At 39.1% G+C, this 24,451-nt stretch overlaps 2 protein-coding genes across 8 annotated transcripts in view; both read left to right on the plus strand.

The window, feature by feature from the left end:
• slc33a1.L (solute carrier family 33 (acetyl-CoA transporter), member 1 L homeolog) overlaps positions 1-8,549 on the plus strand; it is a 14,712-nt gene extending 6,163 nt beyond the window's left edge. For 5 of the 6 annotated variants that reach the window (XM_018261808.2, XM_018261809.2, XM_041562140.1 and 2 more), the window contains 5 exons: positions 2,249-2,439; positions 2,877-3,061; positions 4,982-5,099; positions 5,897-6,112; positions 6,879-7,263. In XM_018261808.2, coding sequence (XP_018117297.1) covers positions 2,249-2,439; positions 2,877-3,061; positions 4,982-5,099; positions 5,897-6,112; positions 6,879-7,052 — 884 coding nt within the window. In that variant the 3' untranslated portion in view covers positions 7,053-7,263. 6 annotated transcript variants of the gene reach the window in all.
• A 3,628-nt stretch (positions 8,550-12,177) lies between these two features.
• Positions 12,178-23,204, plus strand: c3orf33.L (chromosome 3 open reading frame 33 L homeolog). 2 transcript variants are annotated; one of them, XM_018262025.2, is made up of 5 exons: positions 12,178-12,431; positions 16,505-16,564; positions 18,886-19,039; positions 21,217-21,377; positions 22,884-23,204. In XM_018262025.2, exons 1-5 carry the CDS (start codon positions 12,345-12,347, stop codon positions 23,157-23,159), a joined length of 738 nt encoding a protein of 245 aa, XP_018117514.1. In that variant the 5' UTR covers positions 12,178-12,344; the 3' UTR covers positions 23,160-23,204.
• Positions 23,205-24,451: the final 1,247 nt, after the last annotated feature.

Genomic DNA, 24,451 nt, shown 5'->3' on the forward strand with positions numbered 1-24,451 from the left:
TTACAATGACAGTAACCTTCCACCTCCCTCGCCCATCTGCCAAAATACAAAGAGTGCAAGGCCATGCACCATTGCCACTGGACACTTTTTGGGCAGGCCAGGAGGGCACACTGATGGGGGGGGACAAGTAATTGCCGCTGGATGCCATCAAGACAGCCAGGAAGGCACATGAGATCAAGCATTCTGTAACACAGGGGTGCCCAAAAGGTAGATTGGGATCTACTAGTAGACCTTTAGCTGGTGATCAGTAGATCTCAAGACACTGTCCACAAACAGTTTGTCTTAATTACCTTCCTGTTTCATGCTTTTCATTCAGATAATTATGTTAAGGTTACATAAAAAATAGTTGTCTGTTAAATATATCAATATACATTTTCCCATTAATCCGTATTTAAGTAATATGTTTCATGGAATATAATGCTAACTATGCTTTTATGAATATAATGGGACATCTTCCGTAAAAGTAGACCCCGCATTAGTAAAGTATGGGCACTCCTGCTGTAACAGCTTTGTCTTACCTTTTGCAGCTGAACAATGCTAAAGATCCCAAGATATATAGGTAATGTGCAGGGGAAAAGATGTCATGAATCAAAAAAACCCAGTCCCTAGGTGCCATTTCCAATCGCCTAATGCTTTCCCAAGAATAAAAAGTAAAAAATATTGCTTCCATTAGTGCAAGGGAAAGCAGAAGAAAAAAGACACCATAGAGGGGGTGGGGTGGTTTTTAAAGCTTTGGGGTGGGTCCTTCTGATGGGGTATGGGGGTGAGCATATCCCGGTGAGTGCTGAAGTACGTCCAGGGAAATAAAGTTAGCATTTGCGTTTAAAAAAAAAACAAAAAAAAAACATTAAAGTAATAATAATCACTATTTGCTTTCACAGGAACGTATCAAATGGTTATGTCTAATTCTACTTGCACAAAGCAGTAGTCCTATCCTTGTTTTTGGAGGAATATACCAAATCCGGTCGAACCCCAGGGGTTTTGGCACTCCATTGTGTTTTTAAAAACTAGTTCTATGAAGAATGGGTACTTTTGCAATGATGCATATGCTTTTATGTAGCCATGTTTAATGTCCGTGAAAGATACAACATACTCAGCTGAGACTCCTGTAGTATGGCAGGTTAGGGTTATTGGGATTATTGTGGCTCTAAGGAAAACAGACGAGTCTGACTGGGCATACCCACAAAACTGGTTATTTACTTGCACTGTAACAAGATACTTTTAAACTTCATTTTAAATGAAAAGAGTGGGAAACTATAATATGATTAGCATTAATCCCTGTATATGCCTTTTGTTCCACAGTAAAGGCCATACACTGAGAGATCGGCTTGTTTGGCCAGTGATGCCCAGTGATATACAAATAAGCAATTGATAAGATGCATATGGTGGATTGTTAACTGTTGGGCTTTATAGACTTCCTTATATCTATTCAAAGCTAAATCTATTTCAGTAAGAGCTAATCAGAATGAACCAATCGTATAGTATCATGGAGGGATAACTGGGATTTCAGCACTGAAAAAACCCCATATATTACTAACTTTTAAAACCAGGGATCATAAAAACAATGAAGTACATGTATTGTCAAGCTCTACAAAAAGGGGTTTGCTAAACCAACAACAAATTTATATGAGAAAGCTCAGGAAAATAATATATCTTGTATTCTGCCATTGACAGTAGCTATTATCTATATATCTGTATGTATATTAATGGTGATAATGTATATATAGTCTTAGTAAAATACGTCTGAGTGTGGCTCTAAACGATTCCAAATACCAACAGATGGGGACCACCTCAACCACCTTTAATCACTAAAAATGGCAATTAAACTAAAACAAATTTATTAGTATTAAAAATTCATGCCATCACACATACCATTATACACCTTATCAGTTGAAACAATAAATAGCTGTATTTTATGTGCTAAAAACCATTGAAAATATCAATCAAGGAGGAATTCATAATTAACAGTTCATCGAGATTATATTATCCTCTATACATTCCTTAGACTCTTAAACTTCAGAATTGGAGGTTGTTAGAATAATAACCCGGCACAGGTATAGTCTATAGCTGTATATTGTGCGGGATAGTATGGTTGTACAGCTCTTAAATCTTGTATTGCTCCAAGCAACAGTGAACTAGGCCCAAGGAGGGATTTTCTTGTATTCTTTTTTTTTTTTTATTTCGTATATATTTTGCAGGGATATTTAACTTTTTGTCTCTAACACATGTATATAATGTCTCTTTTCAGACTTCTTGTTCTTCTGGGGAGTAATATTTCTGGTTACTACAACCTTCGTAGCGGTGCTGAAAAAAGAGAACAAGAATGAAAAAGCAAGCAAGGAAGAGACTCAGAGTGTGAAAGAGGCCTATGGCCTCCTGTTAAACATAGTGAGAATGCCGGCCGTTCTCAAGTTCTGTGTCTTGCTCTTAACAGCAAAGGTTTGTGTCTATTGCTTAATGCGTTTTTACATTATATCCAATCGGAGTGTGGAAAACAATCAACATCAGCAGGTGCGTTCTCTCAGTCTGGACATGATACAGCCACCTCTTTGTTGCTGAGAAACATAATCACACCCTACAGGTTAATCTATATCATATTTTGGCTGTTTACATAGCCCGGTTTGTAACAGGTGTATGTAGCTAAATTTTTAACAGGTCCATAAGCTACGCAGACTCAATGCTGTGTGCATGTATTTAGCATTTTGGTCTATTTTCTTTTTTGTAAATAAGTCTGTATGCCACCAGTTTGGCCACATATGCCAAGAGCTGCTTGTCCACTAGTTGATCACGTATCACTGTTTAGCAGTGTGTTCAAGATACTGGTGAGACAATATGCTCTATTTCACCATGATCTCTTTTGTCTTTTTTTTTTACAGATTGGATTTTCAGCAGCCGATGCAGTCACAGGCCTTAAACTTATAGAAAGGGGAGTTCCTAAAGAACATTTGGCTCTTCTGGCAGTGCCTATGGTCCCCCTGCAAATCCTCCTACCTTTGATAATCAGCAAGTATACTGCAGGCCCAAAACCCCTGGACATCTTCCTCAAAGCCATTCCTTTTAGGTTAGTGCACACAAGGCTACAATTTAGCTGTATCTATATTTTTGTTATACACAGGAAAAGCTGTACTTAAACAACAATAGTAATAATACCCCATAATAATAATAATACCCCTTACCTTTTTTCTTTGCGTCCAAGAATAAAAGGGTAAACCTAATAGCTTGTGGGTCTTATAACCCGTAATAAAAAAAAAACCCTCTCCCGTACCCTGGGTTGTCCCTCCTCCCCCCAGCATACCTGCCCTCCCCCCCCAGCAAATGCCCCTCCATGCAGATTCTGGCCTCTGAGTTCACGGGCGCCATCTTCTGTCTTTTTCGTGACTTTCGGCGCATGTGCAGTGGTTCGGGACCGGAAATTTACTCCAACTGCGCATGCACCGAAACTTCCGAAAAAGATAGAAGAATCTGCACAGAGGGGTGAGTAAAAAATTAGGGGCATTTGCCCGTGGGGAGCAGGCAGGAGGGTTGAATTCTCCTTTAAACGGGGAATTGTCCATATTTATGTGTTTACATAATTGCTTGTTTCAGTTATTTTGTGTCTTAATATGCCCTATTGTGGAGAAAAAAAGCAAGGCTTTTGGCTAAATTAGAGGGTATTCTTAAACTTTACTGTATAACCAAGATAAATTCCAGAAAAGTGATACTTGTATTTTGATCAGTATAATTATTACCTTTTGTGTGGCAGATGCCTTTTTATGCTTCCTGCAATGGACTAAAGAACTTTTCCCTTGTGACAACATAAGCCATTATTTTTCCGTACTGATGAAATGATGAAACTATTGCGGAGCAATACAGAGATTGTGCACCTTCACCAAGTGCATTCTTCTTTATAACATATCTCACCCTATAGTATGTTCGTTGTTAGTGGGGCAAAGATGCAACCTTCTATAGAGACTTTGGGTTAAGGCATATCACAATGGCACACTATTTTACATCTAAATTTCGTACCTTGCCCATGACTATGCCCATATTAAAACTGGAAATTTTCAAGTGAGCTGTGGATGATTTTTAATAACAGTTATAAAAATCACGGGGGGAAAAAAACTTAAAACATATGTTTACGGTGGCATAATTTTGATAATTTTTTCCTTCTAAAATAAACTTTGATCAATCACAATTGAGAATAACTGATGTAGACAGTTACATTTGCAACTGATATTCATTATATATTTTCCATGGTTTTTGTGGTTCTACAGTTAGGCATTTCAGCAGTGATCTGGGTCCTAGGGTGCAATATTAGTATTATTACAAACCCAAATTTGTAAAGTGCCAACATATTACACATTGCTGTACAAAATATTGGTGTATACGCTGAACATACACAATTACATACAAAAACAATTACTTATACGAGAGCCCAAAATAAAAAGGCTTGAGGATGGATAGGAAAGGGTCTGAGTAGAAAGATAAGTAATACAAAATAACGATACAATTGTAGCCACCAAAGAGGTTTTTGGTTGCTGGGGTCACCTCCATCTGAAAGCTGAAAAGAGGCTTTCCTTTTTGGTTCTACTTGGCTGAAACAAAGTCAAAACCAATATCAGAGTAAAGCCCAGTATAGAAAGTGGCTGCTTAGGTCGTGACAGAAAACTACCTGATAAACATCCTTTCAGATTTACAGTAAGGGGCCTATTTATCATGCTGTGTAAAAAGGGGAGTAACGCATTACCGATGATGTTGCCCAGAGCAACCAATCCGCAATTAGATTTCAACAAATGCCAAGATCTGATTGGGTAATATGAGCAACATCACCAGTAATGTTTAAATCCGCTTTTTACATTTTATAACATTATTATGTGATTACAAAATTTAACCCATTATAGTATATTTTACTGGTAACAGAAATGTGGTAGTGATTTTGTCAGTGTTTAGGATTTATTGTAATATTTATCTGTCAGTATCTTTTTTTTTTTCCTTTTACTAGGTTATTGATGGGATTAGAATTTGCCTTTTTAGTTTGGTGGACTCCAAGAGTAAGCCATGAGACTGGATTCCCTCTGTATTATTATCTTGTGATTCTGCTGAGCTATGCTTTACACCAGGTATTTGTTCTCCCCCCCCCCAACCTAGAGTTATTCTTTTAAAATTCATACATTGTATTTGGAATTGCAAGAGAGGTAGCTCTATATATATATATATATATATATATATATATATATATATATATATATATATATATATATATATATATATATATATATATATACTGTAGCTGAGGACAGCTACAGTTTGCTAGCCGAAACATTGAGGAATAAATACACAGCCCTTTGAGGCTTTTTTTCCACAAGAAGCCCTGTGAGTGCGGTCTTTTTTTATTTATTATATGTAACCTTTACCAGCACCCAGGCAGTTAACTTTTCGCTGTGGAGTGCACCAGTTAGGACATTTATTTATATATATATATATATATATATATATATATATATATATATATATATATATATATAATTTTTTTTTTTTTTGAATAAAGTATCCCCTCTTGTAAATCATAAGGATATTATAAGTTACCGAGGAGTTTCATGACCATATAAAAACACGAGGCCGAAGGTAACGTATAATATCCTCATATTTTGCAAAAATTACCCAGATGCTATCTGTACGTGCTTCCATACAAAAAGATCATTGAAAAACATATGCACTCCAGGAATATTCAAATTTAATAAATTTTTAAAAAAAATAGTTTAGGAGAGAGAGAGAAAATATGTATAGAAAAATAAATGCTTTCTTGCTATGTGTGCTTTCTTATGTACACTGTTGCTGAACTTTTTTGCATTCTGAGAACAGGAGTTATTTGGCTGAATGCTAATGGACACTTTCTTCTCTTTTCATTATGTTCCAGATTACTTTATATAGCATGTTTGTGGCAATTATGGCTTTTAACGCCAAAGTCAGCGACCCTCTCATTGGTGGGACATACATGACACTTTTAAATACAGTGTCTAACTTGGGGGGAAACTGGCCTGCTACAATGGCCCTTGGGATGGTGGACCACTTGACAAGCAAGGAATGTGTTGGAGCAGAAGGACACAGTTGTATTGGTCATGATGCTGCCGAAGTAAGTTGTCAAGCACAATGGGGTTGACTTCTAACCTGTTGAATTTTGGGAAAGCTTCAAATGTATAAACGGGAAAAAACACTCCAACAATGTGTATTGGTTGTAAACCAGATCAGAAATAATAATTCAGTTTCTCTTTTCACCATGTAAGCAGTACCTTTGCATGAAGTTCTCAAACAGCCTATTCCGACATGCAATTAACTATCAGTTAATTATTGCAGACTGTACTGGTTTCTATGATGCCATGGGGCTTGTGGATAGGGTTGCTACCTCAGGGCTGAAGTAGCATCCCTGTCCCCAACACCTCCATTGTGTGGTGGGCCTTGTATGGTCTTGTGTGCCAATTATTATTGTATAGTAATTCTGGGATAATAGTATAGATTAGGGATGCACCGAATCCAGGATTCGGTTCTGGATTCTGCCTTTTTCAGCAGGATTCGGATTCGGCCAAATCCTTTTGCATATGCAAATCATGTGACTTTTTGTCACCAAACAAGGAAGTAAAAATGTTTTCCCCTTTCCACCCTAATTTGCATATACAAATTAGGATTTGAGTTTGGTATTCTGCCGAATCTTTCGCTAAGGATTCCAGGGGGTTCGACCGAATCCACAATAGTGGATTCGGTGCATCCCTGGTATAGATACCGTAATAGTAATAATTGCATCAGTGTTGTGAAAATTGCTGTTTACTCTATGCGTCTGTGTGTGTGATTTAAAATGTTCACATTCAAACAAAAAGTTTATTTACGTTTCTTTTGTATGACAGCTCTGCGTGAAATCTGGCGGCTCTTGCGTTACCCTTGTTGATGGATATTATGTGGAATCAATTGTATGTGTTGTCATTGGGTTTTGCTGGTGGTTCTTTTTTGGCCAAAGGTTGAAGAAACTCCAGGATGAAGGACAGTCTTCATGGAAATGCAGGAGGAGGAATTATTTCTGAAATAACACTGGAAATTATACTAGTTGATCATGTGTCTGTTATTAATGTGGGTCAAAACTGCAAGGAAAAGGTGCTCAGTGGTGTCGGTTAATGAATGCTAATTCTCATATCTAAATATTGTGTGAAGGGCCTGTTTTGGTTTTATAATGCTCAATACAGCAAACTGCTCTGAAGCAAAAAAGAAAGTAAAGAAGATCTGACAAACCTAAAACATTCCATATTTTTTTTTTATCGGTGTATTTACTGTATGGCTCATTTATAAATATCCTGCAATGCCAGGATGTTAAGTCACGCCAGTTACTTAATTCTTTTTTTCTATACAGGCATTATGTAAGTCTATACTGGAATCAGTAGCTTTCTACAGAAAGGGAACAATCTGTTGGATATATCCGACACTTCGTCTCAGTGTGTATACCAATGCCAGTGGTTATTTCTTCCTCTGAGCTACAGATAGGTTCCTAGTTTTACTTGAATGCAGACAAATGAATGCTGGAAGCCACCTTCAGAAATGTATACATACATTAAACTGTACTTGTAATTTTAAGTGGGAGATTCTATAATTGTATATAAGTATATGTGATCATGGAGGAACGGCTTCCCAGACCAGAGCATGCGTAAACAAATTTCAGTCTGTTGAGGCAGAACTTATTCCAAATCTGTATTCCATTTGCTGTAATGAGCAGGGCCCTGGAGTACTGTCATATTGACTGCTACCAGATACGGTACATAGTATTTGAAGCATATGAATTGCATTTTTAAAAATGACTTAAGAAAATTTTCATAATCCTCTGTTAAAGGACCAGTAACAGCAAACATTTTCTAAAATAAACTTGTTAGTATTCTACGAAAAAAAGACGCCAACACATATTGAATTTTAAAATCGCTAAGTCTTTATTAAGAAATAACTGAAACGCAGCTTGCACTCCTCTTCAGAAACGGTGACGATCCATCGTGCGGCACTCAATTTCTCCTCCCTGGCTATATCCTATAAGGAAGGCAGGGAGGAGAAATGGAGTGCCGCACGATGGATCGTCGACCGCCTTTTCTTAAGAGGAGCGCAAGTGGAATTTCAGTAAGTTATTTCTGAAAGACTTAGCGACTCTAAAGTTTAATATATGTTGGTGTCTTTTTTTCGTAGCATACTAATGAATTTTTTTTAAAAAATGTTGCTGTTACTGGTCCTTTAAGCAGCATTCCTAGGATTGTATAGTTTTTATTCTGTGTCTTACCATCCATCTTTTGACTGGAATCTGGTTCCCCAAAGGTGATTTTACTATAATTTTTTGGTTTGTGTTTTTCTAAACTTTTATGAATTAATCAAGACACGGCAAATACTGTAAGTTGTTTATTGACAGAATCTTTAAATATCCAATGAAAATTTTTATAAAAACAAAAATCATTAGTGATATGTTCTATTTTCTTATAATCACTGATTGAACGAAAACAACCTTTTTAAGGTTTGTTAAAGTTACATTGTATATTAAAGAAAAATATCAACACTTTGTAGTATTATTTCATTTTTCACGTGTACGTATAATAATGTCATACATTCAAGAATTGAAAAAGCTTCATGAGGCAGTTCCTAGGGATTAGTGTGGGTTGACCTGAAACCCATGGTGGCCCGAGGGTTGACCGCCAGTTGGGCAGGTTTGGGTTTAAATTTGGTTGCAGGTCAAACTGGAAATGTACACTCCTCCCCTGCTCCTGAACATTCTCTGTATTGGAACCGGATGTGTGCACAAAATTAGCATAGAGAGTGAACAAACAAGGTTACGTGTTGGGTGTGGGTCTTACAGGGCTGCCATTAGAAATCATGGGGCCCCATACAACAAAATTGGGGCCCCAGAGAATATTTTTTTTTAAAAACATTGGTGGCAGGGCCTATAGAGTATTAAAATGATAGTGGCCAGGGGATTAAAAAAACTAAAAAAAACACACATTGGTGTTCAACAGAATTGAACTCGTAGCTTCAGTACTTCAACTTCGCCTCCTATCGTTACTTTGGGTCTTTTCGCCACTTCAGGACTTCAATTTCGGCTTTTTTTCGTGACTTCGGGTCTTTTCACTGCTTCAGGACTTCAATTTCGGCTGTTTTCATGACTTTTGTCTTTTCGCCGCTTCAGGACTTCAATTTCGGCTGTTTTCTTAACTTTACTTCATTTAGGCTTCGGCTATATTTCGTGGCTTTGGGTCTTTTCGCTTCTTCGGGACTTCAGCTTTTCGGAACTTCTGTATTTATGGACTTTGGAACGGTGGCTCGGCTTCAGCGCTGTCAAGGGGGGCCTGGCACTTTCGAAAAGTTCAGCGCTGCCAGGCCCCCCTTCAGGTCTGGGCCCGGAACAGTTGTACCACCTGTGTCCCTCTGATGGCGGCCCTGGGGTCTTACAATGGCAACATTTTGTAGGTTAGGGTGGAGTGCAGGTTAAGGTTTTGTGGGTTAGGGTCAGGTGTGGGTTGAGTTTTTCCTGACCCACACATCGCTACTAGGGATGTTGATGTTTGTCTGTGTCAATTTATAACTTCTGTTTAATATGTAGGACAAGGTTGGGAGTAATGTCTCATCGGCACTGGTTTGGGAGGGTCACTATAATTTGGCCATGAGCAGCATATATAGACATGGTCCAGAGATTTGATACATGTGGTGCGATTTGAATGGTAAATATTCTTTATTTATAAATAGGGTTTACAGTCACACTGTTTTCTGTAAATGCTTAGTTAAATATATTACTGTCCAAGGTGTCATTTAATTGCATATTTCTGATTTTTCATATAATAAAATTGCTTCTGTAATGGAGGGTATCACCTCAAATCATGATGGCAGAAATATCCCTGCTGGCAGTAAAATAATTTTGTCACCCTCCCTAGCCTGATCTGTCTTGCATCTTTATATTGGTATTCCAGATACTATCCCTATAAAACCTAATCACCCCTTGAAAGTTTTCATATTTTATTGTAGAGAACATGAAATCTCAGTGACTTTATTTTTTTACACTGATCAACAGAAGCAGACTTAAATGTCAAAGTGAAAACACGTCTGCAAATTGATTTAAATGATTTACAATGAAACGGAACACACATTTCTGAAACTACTTTCAAAATAATGATGTTCATGCAGCTGGGAAATGGGGAGTGAGGTGTTGTGCCATTCGTGTGGGAATACACTGAGGATAATTACTTTCTCTATGAATGAAACCACCTCAAGGTCATGTTCCTTCAATTCTAAAAACTGTTTATACAATGTTACCATTGTTTGTTTTCTAGAAACAGAATTGCCAAACAGCGTGATTATGATATGACACATACCAGAGATACAAAACCAGTTTTAGCAATATCATTACGGCCAACCCGAAGCCCGCAGATCAGGCAGATTCAGGTAGAATACTGCACAAAGTTTGCGATCGAGCTGAACTTTATCCTGCGTCTACCCTGCCCACTACCTCCTAGTGCCCCACTTACGCCAGACACACCTAAATTTCTGGAAATGCATTGCTTTTATTTTAGTGAGAGCAATGCACGAGCCTCCGAAACAGACAAATAGTTTTGCGCTTGTGTATTTTAAATTGATTCTGCAGTACTAGAAATAAACTGTTGCATCTTATAAATGAATTTATATAAATCTTCATAATGTAAACCTAAAGGATTTTTATATTTCTCCCATATCTTGTTTCTTGCAAGCAATAGGAACTTTTATTTTTATAACTTACTGTGGATTAGTTCAAACAGGCAAGTGTTACTACAATAATTGCTAGGAACTGGAAGTGGAAATGCAGTGCATACATTTTTAGATTATTAACCTTTTTATTACATAAAAGCAAATGAGTCTTCGCTAACACTACACAAAAGTCCCTCTCAAAACTTTAATTGAAAAAGGCACAGAACTGATTTTAAACCAATTTATGGATCACAATGCATTCCCCCAATTAAATTGGGTCCCCAGAGAAAAAGCTGAACATAAAATGATCTACATAGTAAGTAAGGTTGAAAAAAGACACACGTCCATCAAGTTAAACCTTTTAGGTTTAATGTATCAGCCTGTACCACTGATTCAAGGAGAGAATTTCACATCTTCACAGCTCTCACTGCAAAAAAAACCCTTCCGAATATTTAGGCGGAACCTCTTTTCTTCTAATCGGAATCGGTGACCTTGTGTCAGCTGGAAAGACCTACTGGTAAATAAAGCGAGATTATTATATGACCCCCATATATATTTATACATAGTTATCATATCTCCCCTTAAGCGCCTCTTCTCCAGCGTGAACATCCCCAATTTTTGCCAGTCTTTCCTCATAGCTAAGATTTTCAATACCTTTTACCAGCTCAGTTGCCCTTCTCTGTACCCTCTCTAATACAATAATGTCCTGTTTGAGTGATGGAGACCAAAACTGTACGGCATATTCTAGATGGGGCCTTATAAGTGCTCTATACAGTGGAAGAATGACCCCCTCCTCCCGTGACTCTATGCCCCTTTTAATACAACTCAAGACCTTATTTGCCCTTGATGCTGCTGACTTGCACAGACAGAGTAAGACTTCTGTGAATCTGATGGTGTTTTAACAACATTTAACTAGATAATAATTTGTTATTCCACTCTTTGTGACGTCCTCAAGTCAAAAACAGAGGCTGGAACAGGGCAAAAATATAAAATAATATAGAATCCCAGGAGTTGCTGGACCCCCTGGTTCAGTTTATAAATACAGGTGGGCCCCTGTTGAAAGTTTTGCGCGGGGCATGTGAAACGTATGTGCCCTTAGAGAAACATCTTCTGTGGCTCCTGAAGACCATTTTTTTGTTTTTGTTCTGTGAATAAACCATATTTTCTCAAATTTGAAGCCAAATTCCTCTTAATGACACTGTTAGACATACAGTTTCCCCAGTGTGACTGAAGGTAATTGCAAGGAATTGTGGGTGAATTACAAAAAAAGCCAAGGAATCACAAAGCAGCAATATTTCAAAACCGGGCTATTTGTCGTCTGCATTATAGCACTTGTCAGTAACAAGCCGTGGCCTTCCCCTGCTTTATAGTTTGACTGACAAGATTACTAGTGTTCTCTAGGCCTCCTTCCCGCCCTCTGACGTCGAGCGTGAAACATCCCCTCAACCACTACACGCCGCTTATTACTACTTCTTCACTAGCTTTGTTGGCTGGCGTCTGGGCACTTCCTGTTACCATTGGTCTGTTACTGCACATGCGCAAACTCACTACCACACCGTTTTAGCGTCGAAGTTGTGCCGCTGACGCCCTCTGGTGCCGCTGCTTGGTAACGCAGTTTGGAGTCTTACCGTGATGTCATTATGGCGGAGAGTGGCCGGGAACTGGCAGATAATAATTTAATCTCTAAAGTCTCCCAGCTGGCTGACAATCATTTAACTGTAGTCCGGGTATGGAGCAATCTCATTGCGGGCCGGTTGAGGCGCTACGATGCGTCTAGTTGTCGATAGAACTCGCAGACTGGTTAACATGGGGTCTATATATATGACGGGGAGGGGTGTGGGCTCGGTGTGTATGAGATGTTTCTGTTTCAGAGTTGGTCAGTGCATGTCTTTGTTGTAACAAATAGAAGTTTCCATCTGTGTGACTGTAACACTACGGATCCCTGTTAGTCTATGTGACGTTAGAGGGATTGCTGGGAGTTGTAGTTCTAGTACTGAAGCGTAGGGGGAGCTGTTATCAGGTTTGGGAGCCAAAAATAGGGCCTGGCAAGTACATTGAGGCCCAAACAGCCCCACCAGGCCACTAATTATTTATTTTCTATGGCATCTTACAGCAGCCCCCCTGGCATGTGCCAGAACCAACAGATTGCTAGTCCGGGCCTGGCTGTTATTGTAGTACTAGCACAGCACGTTATGTTTGTCCTACTTTGGGAATCGTTTGGAGCGGCTGCTCTTGTGGCCCCTCATTGGGTGCAGTGAGTGGAACTGAGCCTCAGTAACATGTCTGTGTCATAATGCTGTGCCTATAAAGTACATAGAGATCACTTCGAGCCCACAGCAGCACTCACAGTGCCTTTGTTATACCCCTCACACTAACATGAACTCCCCTTGATTCCTCATCATGCAAATAGGGTTGCCGCTTTTTCTGGAAAAAAAAATATTCCTATATATTTATCTTTTTTCCCTATTGATAACATTGGGATCAACCATCATTTGTTCCGGCCAGGTGGCAACCCTACATGCAGATGTCTGTATTAAACTTGCTCTTCCTCCTTTCCCTTTAACACAGGGATCTCAAATCAGTGGCTCATTAGTAACATGTTGCTCATCAGCCCCTTGGATGTTGCTCCCAGTGGCCTCAAAGCAGGAGCTTATTTCTGAATTCCTGGCTTAGAGGCAAGTTTTGGCTGTATACAAACCAGGTGTACTGCCAAACAGAGCCTCCTGTAGGTTACCAGTCCACATAGGGGCTACCAAAGAGCCAATCTCAGCCCATATTTGGCACCCGGGACTTTTTTTTCAAGCTGGTGTTGCTCCCTGACTCTTTACATATGAATGTGGCTCATGGCTAAAAAAGTTTGGGGACCCCTGCCTTAACATATAGGAAGCATAGGTAGCTAGAGTAAATCTCTCAGTTATGCAGTATTAAAGGGGAACTGTCACTATTTGCAAAAAAACACCACATTGTAGTGATGTTTATTTATTTACTTAAAGGGATAACTGTGGCTGTTATAATGATAGCTACCCTTGTCACATCAATGCTAATGTCAGTGCCTTTTTCAGTGATAGGCCAGTAGAAGCCAAGCCATGCTGAACTTATTATGTCCAAGCTGGCATTCAAAAGACTTTGTGGTGTTTCAAGTACACTTTGGTCCAAATGACTGTGTTACACACTGAGCCAACATGATGCACATATCCAGAATACTGGGGTCCTGAGGCTGTCTGGATGAGGGATGTTCCCATAATGTAGAGCACCATGTGTTCAATATGCTGAAACACTGAAACAAACAAAAAAAAAAAACCCAATAGGATTGTTATGTTAAATATGAGCTGATGCCAGTATCTTTAACAATAAAGGAAAAGGAAAGCTAGATTTATTGTGGGGTGTCAGTATAGTCCCCCCCACTCATGAATCCAATTGCTTTTTTCCTGGCCGGTGATCGTTTAGGGCAGAGACACACGGGAAGATCCGGGGAGATTTAGTCGCCCGGCAACTAATCGTCTCTTCTTCGGGTGACTAATCTCCCTGAAAAGCCTTCTTCGTCAGGCAACTTCTGGCGACTTTGGAAATCAAAGCGATCCGAGTGCCATCCTGCTGGCGATTTAGATTCTAGCCGGCGGGAAGGCTTTTCGGGTAGATTAGTTGCCCGAAGAGGCAAGGTCGCCAGGAGACTAAATCTCCCCGAATCTTCCCACGTGTCTCTGCCTTTATGGAAAAAAAATCCACAGATTGTCACTCCTCTATTAACCTTTTCCAGGTGTCCCTAATACTGATTGACACTCTCGTGTACAGTAAAGTAAAATCAGAACATTTTCCTGTTTTTTGCACACCGAAGCCCAAACAGGAGATGCCAGGGAATATGATAAGATGTTGGAGCTGCTCTCAGTTGTTTCCCTGGAGAAAGGAGGACCATCTTGTCGAAAAAATGTACCTAAGCTCAGACTGGCTATCTGTGGATTCTTGAAAATGGCAGAGAGGCTGCTGTAATATGTCACTATTTATTGGGATGGTGTAATTGAAATGCCAGGGCCTATTTTAATTCTCAGTCCAGACCTGAACATAGCCCCTTCTGAATTAAATCCAAATAATTAAAAAACCCAACTGCAAATTGTCTGTTCAAAAAAAACAGTAACACCAGAAAATGAAAGTGTTTTAAAGTAATGAAAATATCATGTAGTGTTGCCCTGCACTGGTAAAACTGATGTTTGCTTCAGAAACACTACTATAGTTCATATAAACAAGCTGCTGTGTAGCAATGGTGGAAATTGAAAAAAGGCTATATGGCACAGGATAAATAGTGGATAACAGAAACCACCATTATGTTCTACAGAGCTATCTGTATAAATCAGCTGTGTAACCTGAGCCCTTTCTCGTTTGAATAGCTGTCCCCATTGCTACACAGCAGCTTATTTATATAAATAATAGAAGTGTTTCTGATGCAAACACACCAGTTTTACCAGTGCAGGGCAACACTGTATTATTTTTGTATTACTTTAAAACATTTTCATTGTTTGGTGTTACTGTTCCTTTAAGTTAAAGGTAAACTGCCCTTTTAGGAAACTTTTTGTTTAACCAGGACACCACTGGAAAATGCATTGTAGTATTTTTGAACTTTCAGCAAATAGATCCCGTGCTTGTATATACATGCATGGCATTCCATTAAAGTAGACATTTTGTGTAAAAAATAAGAATATACCAGTGCATTATACTCATTTAGATATGGAATAAGATATTCTGCTTAAAAAAGCAGTGCTTCAGGCTGATTTATTGAATATTTCTGCAAAAACCCTAATAATCTCTCCCTTCCACTTCCTGCTCCCTGAATTCCCAGGCTGTGCAGGGAAGCCGGCTGCTCTCGGCACACTGCACTGTAGGACCTGATAGGGAACTGAAGCCTGCCTGTGCTTGTGTGACTGCAAGACTGTGATTGGCTGTCCCCTCCTACTGTGCTTCTGGCAGGGACCATTAGGACACACCCAACCCCTCATTTGAAACACAGACAGGAACATGTATATGGAGCTCCAACAAAGGGGCTATTTTTAAAGACAATATAATTTTTTAGCACCATGTAAAAGCAACACCATATATTACTTATAAGTGCCTACAAAATTAGGGTTTTTCATTATCCTATATGTCTCCTTTAAGCCAGTCTCCAAAATAGAATACCCTGCCCCGTGCAGTCACCCTGCAGACTCTTATCAAATAATCTTGCAGAATGGAATGTGTTGTTATTTTATATCCTTATTTGAATGAGGTCCCAAAAGATGTTGTAGGGCTGTGTCCCCCTTCTCCAAGTGCTATGAAGGGAAAGAATGCCTGAAATATCTACAGGGATCTCACCCAAAAGTATTAAATGTTAGTATGGTGCAGTGTTTAAGGACGCATTTTTTTTGGATCGTGTTGCTGTGTTTGATAAACACACAGCAGTTTAAGGACCCCTATTAGACTGGTCATTGCTATTGTACAGAAGGGGACTATATTTTTTTTTTGTACAAAATGTGCTGTTGCTTAGGGACATGTTTGTAATTTCTAAGCAGCCTATGAGAGCAGCAACAGTTAAACACATAGCAGGGCCAGCAAGTTTGGCACCCACTGCAGGGGTGGCAATTTGTGTTTTCCCTCCAGTTACCATCATTGGATTCAATACCATTTTATGACAACGTCTGATATTTTCATGTAGGCCAATACTTCTCATGGGTTACTACAAACGGTTCATTTGGCTCAGGTAATAGGGGGCATGGGTCTAAGTGTGTATTCTGTACCATATGATAGAGATAATTACTTTTCATTCTGTTGACAGAACATCAGCACTGGATTGGCAATAGCGGGAGTTATTTTGTTTGCAAGAAGTATAAGATTGGTGAGTGATAATCTTTACTGATTTTCCTTCCATTACTTTTGGTGTGCGTATGAATCAGTAGCAATATATAATGAGTGCATTTTGTTCTATATGTTACAGTGGGCAGGACTGAAAAATTCACTCAAGTCTTTTTCATATAATTGCCTTTGAAAGCTACTTATAACTTTGCCAAAAAGTATTTGCACAATGCTTTTACATTACCTGTCTGGTGCCCCATGTTCCTGTATGAGCGGGCTGCCATATTTGTGCAGCAGGAGTCCGTAAGCATTGGAAACTTTAACTGACAGGCTGAGATGGGACAGTCAGGTTTAGAAACTTCAACTAGCAATTACTTACAAAAACAACATGACCTATAGGTAACTTTTAATATACTTTCATATTTTAAAAAGTATTTTTTTTAGTGTCAGTATCACTTTAAAGGGATTCTGTCATGATTTTTATGATGTAGTTTTTATTTCTAAATTACACTGTTTACACTGCAAATAACTCTACAATATAAAATGTAATTCCTGAACCAGCAAGTGTTTTTTTTTTAGTTGTAGGCAGCCATCTCGGGTCATTTTGCCTTGTCATGTGCTTTCAGAAAGAGCCAACATTTTAGGATGGAATTGCTTTCTGGCAGGTTATTGTTTCTCCTACTCAATGTAACTGAATGTGTTGCAGTGGGACCTGGATTTTACTGTTGAGTGCTGTTCTTAGATCTACCAGACAGCTGTTATCTTGTATTAGGGAGCTGTTATCTGGTTACCTGCCCATTGTTCCGTTGTTAGGCTGCTGGGGGGAAAGGGGGGTGATATCACTCCCAACTTGCAGTACAGCAGTAAAGAGTGACTGAAGTTTATCAGAGCACAAGTCACATGAGTGGTGGCACATGGGAAATTGACAATATGTCTAGCCCCATGTCAGATTTCAAAATTAAATATTAAAAAATCTGTTTGCTCTTTTGAGAAACAAATTACAGTGCATAATTCTGCTGGAGCAGCACTATTAACTGATGCATTTTGAAAAAACATTTTTTTTCCCATGACAGTATCGCTTTAACTGCAGCTAAAGTAAATGAAAATGAAGTAAATTAAAAGGATTGTTAAGATTTAGCAAACACAATTATAAGCAGGAGGCTGCAGCTACAGTCCCATGATCTTTCTGTAAAAGTGCCCATATACAGGAAAGACATTAGATATTTGGGCACTCTTGATCAAGTCGGCCTGTCAGATGCTGATGGGTGCAATGATGCAGTCTGCTTCACAGGCCCCCTGTATCAGAATTTGGACATATGTACATGAATATGCGTTGTAGCAATTAAAGGGGTTATTTATCAAAGGTCATGCTTTAAGCTGGCCATAGATGCAAAGATCCGATCGTACAAATCATTGTACGATCGGACTTTCCCATCTCCCGACCCGCCACTAACCATTCAGATCAAAGTCTTACCAGTCAGATTAGTTAAAGAACAGATCAGCAATGTTCTGCCCCTGACAGCAATCGTACGATATCTATGTCCAACCAAAGCTGGTGACAGTCTCCCACTGAAAATCGTACGATCGGCAATACATGCATATTATCGGCAGCCGACAGAAATTTTCTAACCTGACCGATCGACCAAACGACCGATCTCCGCCGGACGAAAAATGTCGGGACTCTCCACACACGGTCCGAAAATCGTACGAATCCTCGATTGGTACGATCAGATCTTTGCGTCTATGGCCAGCTTTAGGGTTTTTTGTACCTCAAATGAACTCGCAACTTGAATGGTTTCTTGTTAAAGAAAAAACTAGAATGGAAAAAACTTGATTCAGCGAGTTTGAATTGCGAAAACCCGAACGTCATGAAGGCTATTAACATCTTCAAATGGTTCAAGGGACCTTGAAGGAATCTAGGAGAATATGGCGAATATGCATTCTCCCAGACAGTGTTCTAGTCCACCAGCTGGGTTTTAAGTGTCTGCACACAGATCCGAGCTAAACAAAAATGTTTCGCGCTAATTAGTGTAGGGCAGGGATTCTGATTTGCAATTATAAAAATACCCACTGTGCTTTTCTACACTTCAGTTATTTGGATCAGCAATTTGGTCTCCAGGTCAAATAGACATTGTCCTTGGAAATAACATTCATATGCTTGCTTTGGTCAACTGAATGGAGTTGTGGGGGGGTGACCCTAGACTATTGTGTTCACGCCCCAATATTTGCAACAATCGGAAAATAATGTCACACTTGGAAATTAACCAACATAACGTGTGTAAGGAAAGAAGTTACACCCTGAGCCAATCACATCGGATTTGATAATGTCTAACTTTTTTTTCTCTCAAACTGTACTCATTTTAGACAACAAAATTCACAAATGCGAAAGACATTCCATCAGAGTTCATAAAGAAGAATGTGAAACTTCGCGGGAAATTACTCAGCATCACTGGAGACAGATTAGAGGTTGAGCATGTTCCAATAAGTCTTCCTATTGTTGCTTCATTTCAAAGGAAATGTAAGTAAAGTACGACTGTCTCGATTAAAATCGGCCCAGGGTCAGGGAACTATTTACAAATGTTTTCACATAGTTCTCTTGGCCCTATCTTCTTAGTGTATCATTTTGCTTATCTTATCTGGGTGTTTTTGGGGGTCTTATTGCCTCCCATATGCATTAGGATGCTGTAACGTGAATGCCTTAAGATGCCCATAAATTAGCAAATTGTCACCACCCTGTGAATCATCATTTTAACAAACAATTCATCCATCAATGGTTAAAGACTTTTGTTGTATGTCTGTCGTGTTGGCTGCAAGAGCTAACATTTTAATCAGTGTGTTTCTGTTCCTTGTGTATTTTTGCATTAAGGGCCAGGGCACACGCTGCTATTTAGGGAGATTAATCGATTCTTGTTCGGGGCGACTAATCTCTCCGAACTGCTTTCCCGCCGGCTAGAATGTAAATCGCTGGTGGAATGGCAGTTGGATCGCTTTCCGAAGTCGCCCGAAGTTTCCTCGTGAGGCAATTACGGAAAACAATGCGCTAAAAGTGCCATTCCGCCAGCGATTTACATTCTAACCAGCGAAAAGGCAGTTAGAGGAGATTAGAGGCGATTTGTCGATGGGCTTCCGAAATAGCAGCGTGTGCCCTTACCCTAAGACATACAGTGAACGATCATTTAATGATGATTATCTGATTGTCCCATCCACTGACTAATTTCATAGTTTCACATTGAAAAATGTACGATCAACTGTTGCGACGATGCTGTTGGAATGATTGTAAATGTTGTGTTGATTCAACCCCATCAATGTAACGATAAGTGGACAATTTTATCAGATCATGCTAAAATCAGTCACAGAACAAAATCTGCTCTTGTATGGCCGCCTTTAGGCTAAGGCAACACTAGGCGTTTTGGGGAGATTTGGTCGCCTGGCGTCTTCACCTCGTCTTTGCGGCAACCAATCTCCACAAACGCCTTCCCTCACTCTGCGCCGGGTAAAATAAAAAAATGGCCGGCACTAATAACACGCGGCGATTCATTTTCTGAAGTCATCCATGAGGCAACTTCAGGCGACTTTGGAAAACGAACCGCCGCGTGTGATTAGCGCCAGTATTTTTTTTTTTTTCATTTTAGCCGGCGCAGAGTGATGGAAGGCATTTGAGGAGATTGGTTGCCACAAAGACGAGGCGATTATTCACCAGGCGACCAAATCTCCCCAAAACGCCCAGTGTGGCCTTACCCTTAGGTTACTCATGAACATAAACCGTCACAACTGGGTATCTGCACGCAGGTATAAGGCCAGCCCTGGGCTGATAACTGGGTAGACAAATATTTTACAATTTTAATTTCTGGATTGTGGTAATTCATTCATATGCATACCTCTCAAAATTCATAACAGGAAAATCTGGTCATTCCCTGATCTGTCCCTTTCACAGCAATTTACTCTTCCCTCACATCTTTTATGTACCCTGTGAATAAACTCTGTGTAAACATTGTAAGCAGTCCCTATTACTTCCTATTAGCATATACTTCTCAGAAATATTAATACCTCCTGTTATTGGCTGCTCTTGCAAAGCACTAGCATTTGTAATATGTAGGGTGGATGGTTATGATTAGGATAGTGTCTAGAAATGTTTTGCTTTATAATAAACTTCCAAACTTGGCTGTATGAAAAGGCTCAGAAATAGATTGGTTAGTAGGTTTGTATATACCCCAAGTGCGAAGGATGGTAACTGGAAGGTTGAAGATTTTTATGTGCTTTTTAAGACGTCTTAAAATGAAAAAAAAATTGCATGGTTTGTATGAAAATTATGTCCACTTCACAAAATGCTTTTTAGTCTATAAATGCATCCAAATGAAAACCAGTGATAATACACCTTTATGGAAAAGCTTAAGCAATTCAGAGTGACAAATAACATTATTGATATAATACCAGTGCACGACTCACTCATGATATTACATGCCATACCAGTAATCATAGTGTAAGAGTTCTTGTAGACCGCAAAATAAAGTACCTTCACTTGTGCTGTAGCTAAAACATCCAGTATTATTATCCTTTATTTATATAGCACCAACATAATCTACAATGCTTTCCATGATAATGCATCACATCAATCCCTGCTTAAAATGAAAAAAACATTTGAATTATACCAGAGCCAACATGAAGGTTATCTAATTGACTCTCTCAACTCTTTAGGTCACTCACAAGGAACTCTGTTTATCAGATTTGCCGGAGTAGAAATGACTCCAAGTGGCAAAATTTGGTTACAGGATCGGCTTCAACCATCCCAGATGTTATGGTTTCAGCTCCTGAACAGAGAAGATTCAGTACTTGACTGTTTTATTCTGCTTGATCGGGTAAAGAACAAAAAAGTTCTCCACTATAGAAAACAGGAAATTGTTTTATAAAAATTCAAAGACCAAGTTTTCTTCAGACACTCAGCTTGAGCAGTTCAGACAACCTGCCCCATACTTAGAGTTCATAGACACTGCTTCAGATTGGACATGCAAGTTAGGGATCGTAAAAAGGGGTCACAAATTTACATGGCTGTAAGAAAGGATGGTGGTATAAAACGTTAGCTTTATAACAGCCTTAAATTGGGGGTCCCCAACTTTTTTTTTTTTTACCTGTGAGTAACATTTAGATGTAAAAAGATTTGTGGAGCAATGCAAGCATGAAACATTTTCCAGGGTGGTGCAAAAAAAGTGTTTGGACATTTGGTAGCCCATATGTGGCAGCCTACAGGAGCCTCTGGCAGTGTTTCTGATGAAACAAAAACTTGCCGCCAAACCAGGAATTCAAAAATAAGCACCTGCTTTGAGAGCAATATCCAAGGAGTTGGCGAACAATATGTTGTTAAAGGACCAGTAAATTAATAATAAAAATGATATTGTTTTAGGGTTTAAGCACACGGGCAGATTCGGGGAGATTTAGTCGCCTGGCGACTAATCGCCTCTTCTGCGGGGCGACAATCTCCCTGAACTGCCTTCCCCCTGCCTGCCGCCTGCTTTAATGACAAAACGCCAGTGCACTTGCGCCACTTCTTGGAAATCGAAGCGCTGCGAGTGCATTGGCTCCAGGCGGCTAAATCTCCCCGAATCTGCCTGTGTGCTTGAACTCTTAAAGAAATAAAAATATAATTGGTAAAACTGCTGTGTTTGCTTCAGAAACACTTCTATTGTTTATATAAATAAGCTGCTGTGTAGCAATGGGGGCATCCATTCAGAGGAGAAAAGGCTCAAGTTTCACAGCAGATCGCAGATAAGCTCTATAGAACATAATGTTATCTGTTATCCACTATTTAACCTGTGCCATATAGTCTTTTTTCTATTTCCGCCATTGCTACACAGCAGCTTATTTATATGAACTATAGTAGTGTTTCTGAAGCAAACACATCAGTTTTACTAGTACAGGGCAACAGTACATGATATATCCATTACTTTAAAACACTTTTTTAAATCGCTGTTTTAAATGATCCTCTATTGTTCAGGCATAGTCTGTCTCATGTAATTATACCAGAAAGTAGTTTATGGAAGGATTGCTCAGATAAGCACAATTCTACTGTATACTTGGTTTACACTTCACACTTTCCTTATGCTTTACAAAGACCTTTTGATATATATAATTGGAACATTTCCAGATTTCTTATTTGGGCAGACTTTCTGGAAGGCCGGTGGCTGGTTCATGTGATGCTGGCAAATTAGATAATTTACAGCTATGAAAACTGATGGGCTGACACTCATAGAGATGGATCCCATCCCTTATCAGCACGTGTGTCCTACTTATGAGAAATCTGCTTTATATATGCCTGAATGAAACGATTCTAAATGAACACCAGTAATGTTTCTCTCTTTGTTCTCTAGTTGGGATTCTTCAGGGACTGTTTGAACGTAGAGATCTTAAGGCAAGGACTTGGTACAACAGTTGATATCCCAGGGCTTCAGCATGATTCTTCTCACTATTGGAAGTTTTATAAAAGGTTATTGCAAGCAGAAGTAGAAGCCCAGAAGAAAGGAAAAGGTCTTTGGAAACAGGAAAGCTGGCTGAGCATCACTTCACATAGATTCTTCAGTACAATTTTTATACAACCGGTGAAACGTCTTATTAAGTTGATAACATATTTCTGGGAAAAGAAGTAAATCTGTATTTATTTGTATATATGTATAAACTACAAACTTCTGTTGTGCTGTGTGTTAGTCCACATCTTTTAGATTAGAAATTATAACTTTAATATAAATATATATTTGTATCTGTTGAGTATAATATAGATACCACTGTGTCTGAGAGAACCCTTTAGAAAAATGATTGCCTGGTAAAGTCAGGCAAACACCCATTTCGCTTAATTAGCCCACTTGGTTGCAATTGTTTTTGGACACAGACTGGTAATTACCCTAAAATGCATTTTAGATCAAATATATGGATCGTTGCATGTAATGTGTTTTACATGTGGTGGTCAGGTCTGGACTGAGAATTAAAATAGGCCCTGGAATTTCAGGTACACAGAGGCCCAATCACCCCACACAAAGGCCCAAACAGCCCCCACCAGCCCACTAAATAGTGACTTTCTATGGCACCTTATAGCAGCCCCTCTGGCATTTGCCAGAACCCACAGATTATCAGTCCAGGCCTGGAGGTGGTCCTAACAAATGTGTAGGAGCAGGTATTGTTGGGTGCTTAGTTACCCACATGAGAGAAGATTTCCCACTGCGCACTGAAGTGCCTGCCAATTCCTGTTTGAGGATGCCCTCCACACAACCAAGTTTGCTTTGAATGGGCACTAAAGTGCCCCTTTTTTCAGCTCCAAAAGGATCAGTTTAGGACTTTGTGTCTGACAAGAATGGCCACAGGTCCAGCTGAAATTCAAGATCTGCCTGAGCGTGCCCTGCAATAAGAGTTACACACGGATACCAAACCTCTTCATGTTACTCCATGTCTCCATTACTAAAGTGTCTTTCTAGGCTTTTGGTATAAATTATTCATTGTTAGATAAAGCTTCTGGAAACCATTCATTAAGACATGAGAGTTTAGGATAAGAAAAATGCACGAAATACCGGGAATAGAGTCACAGCAAAAATATTTCTATATTAAGCTAATTAGCTTTTAAAAAGTGTCTTGATTGAATTGCCAGGAAACAAAACTAATTATATTCATGAAATGTCTCATGAAAGCTCAGTCACAAGTGGCCTAGTAAAAATAATGAAAACCTTATTTAAATTAACATTCAAAAGATAATTTGAATTATTATGAGCTATTATCATACTTAGTATATTATTAGGTATTATGCTTTTAGAACGCTTAATTGCTTAACAATGTTGCGCTTCTTAATATTTAGTTTTGATTTTGAAATTTAAAGTATAAATTTTATTAACTGCAAGAGGTTTCTATTACAATATTTTAATATGCGTAATACAAAACTAGGAGAGGAACATAC

The sequence above is a fragment of the Xenopus laevis genome, chromosome 5L (genome assembly GCF_017654675.1).
Source record: "Xenopus laevis strain J_2021 chromosome 5L, Xenopus_laevis_v10.1, whole genome shotgun sequence".
In the NCBI taxonomy this organism is placed as follows: domain Eukaryota; kingdom Metazoa; phylum Chordata; class Amphibia; order Anura; family Pipidae; genus Xenopus; species Xenopus laevis.

Coding starts and splice junctions, on each gene's coding strand:
- c3orf33.L (XM_018262025.2), top strand. CDS start 12,345: ATGGCGGAGAGTGGCCGGGAACTGGCAGATAATAATTTAATCTCTAAA. Junction 12,432..16,504: donor ATCATTTAACTGTAGTCCGG/GTATGGAGCAAT, acceptor TTCTGTTGACAG/AACATCAGCACTGGATTGGC. Junction 19,040..21,216: donor TGCTTCATTTCAAAGGAAAT/GTAAGTAAAGTA, acceptor TCAACTCTTTAG/GTCACTCACAAGGAACTCTG.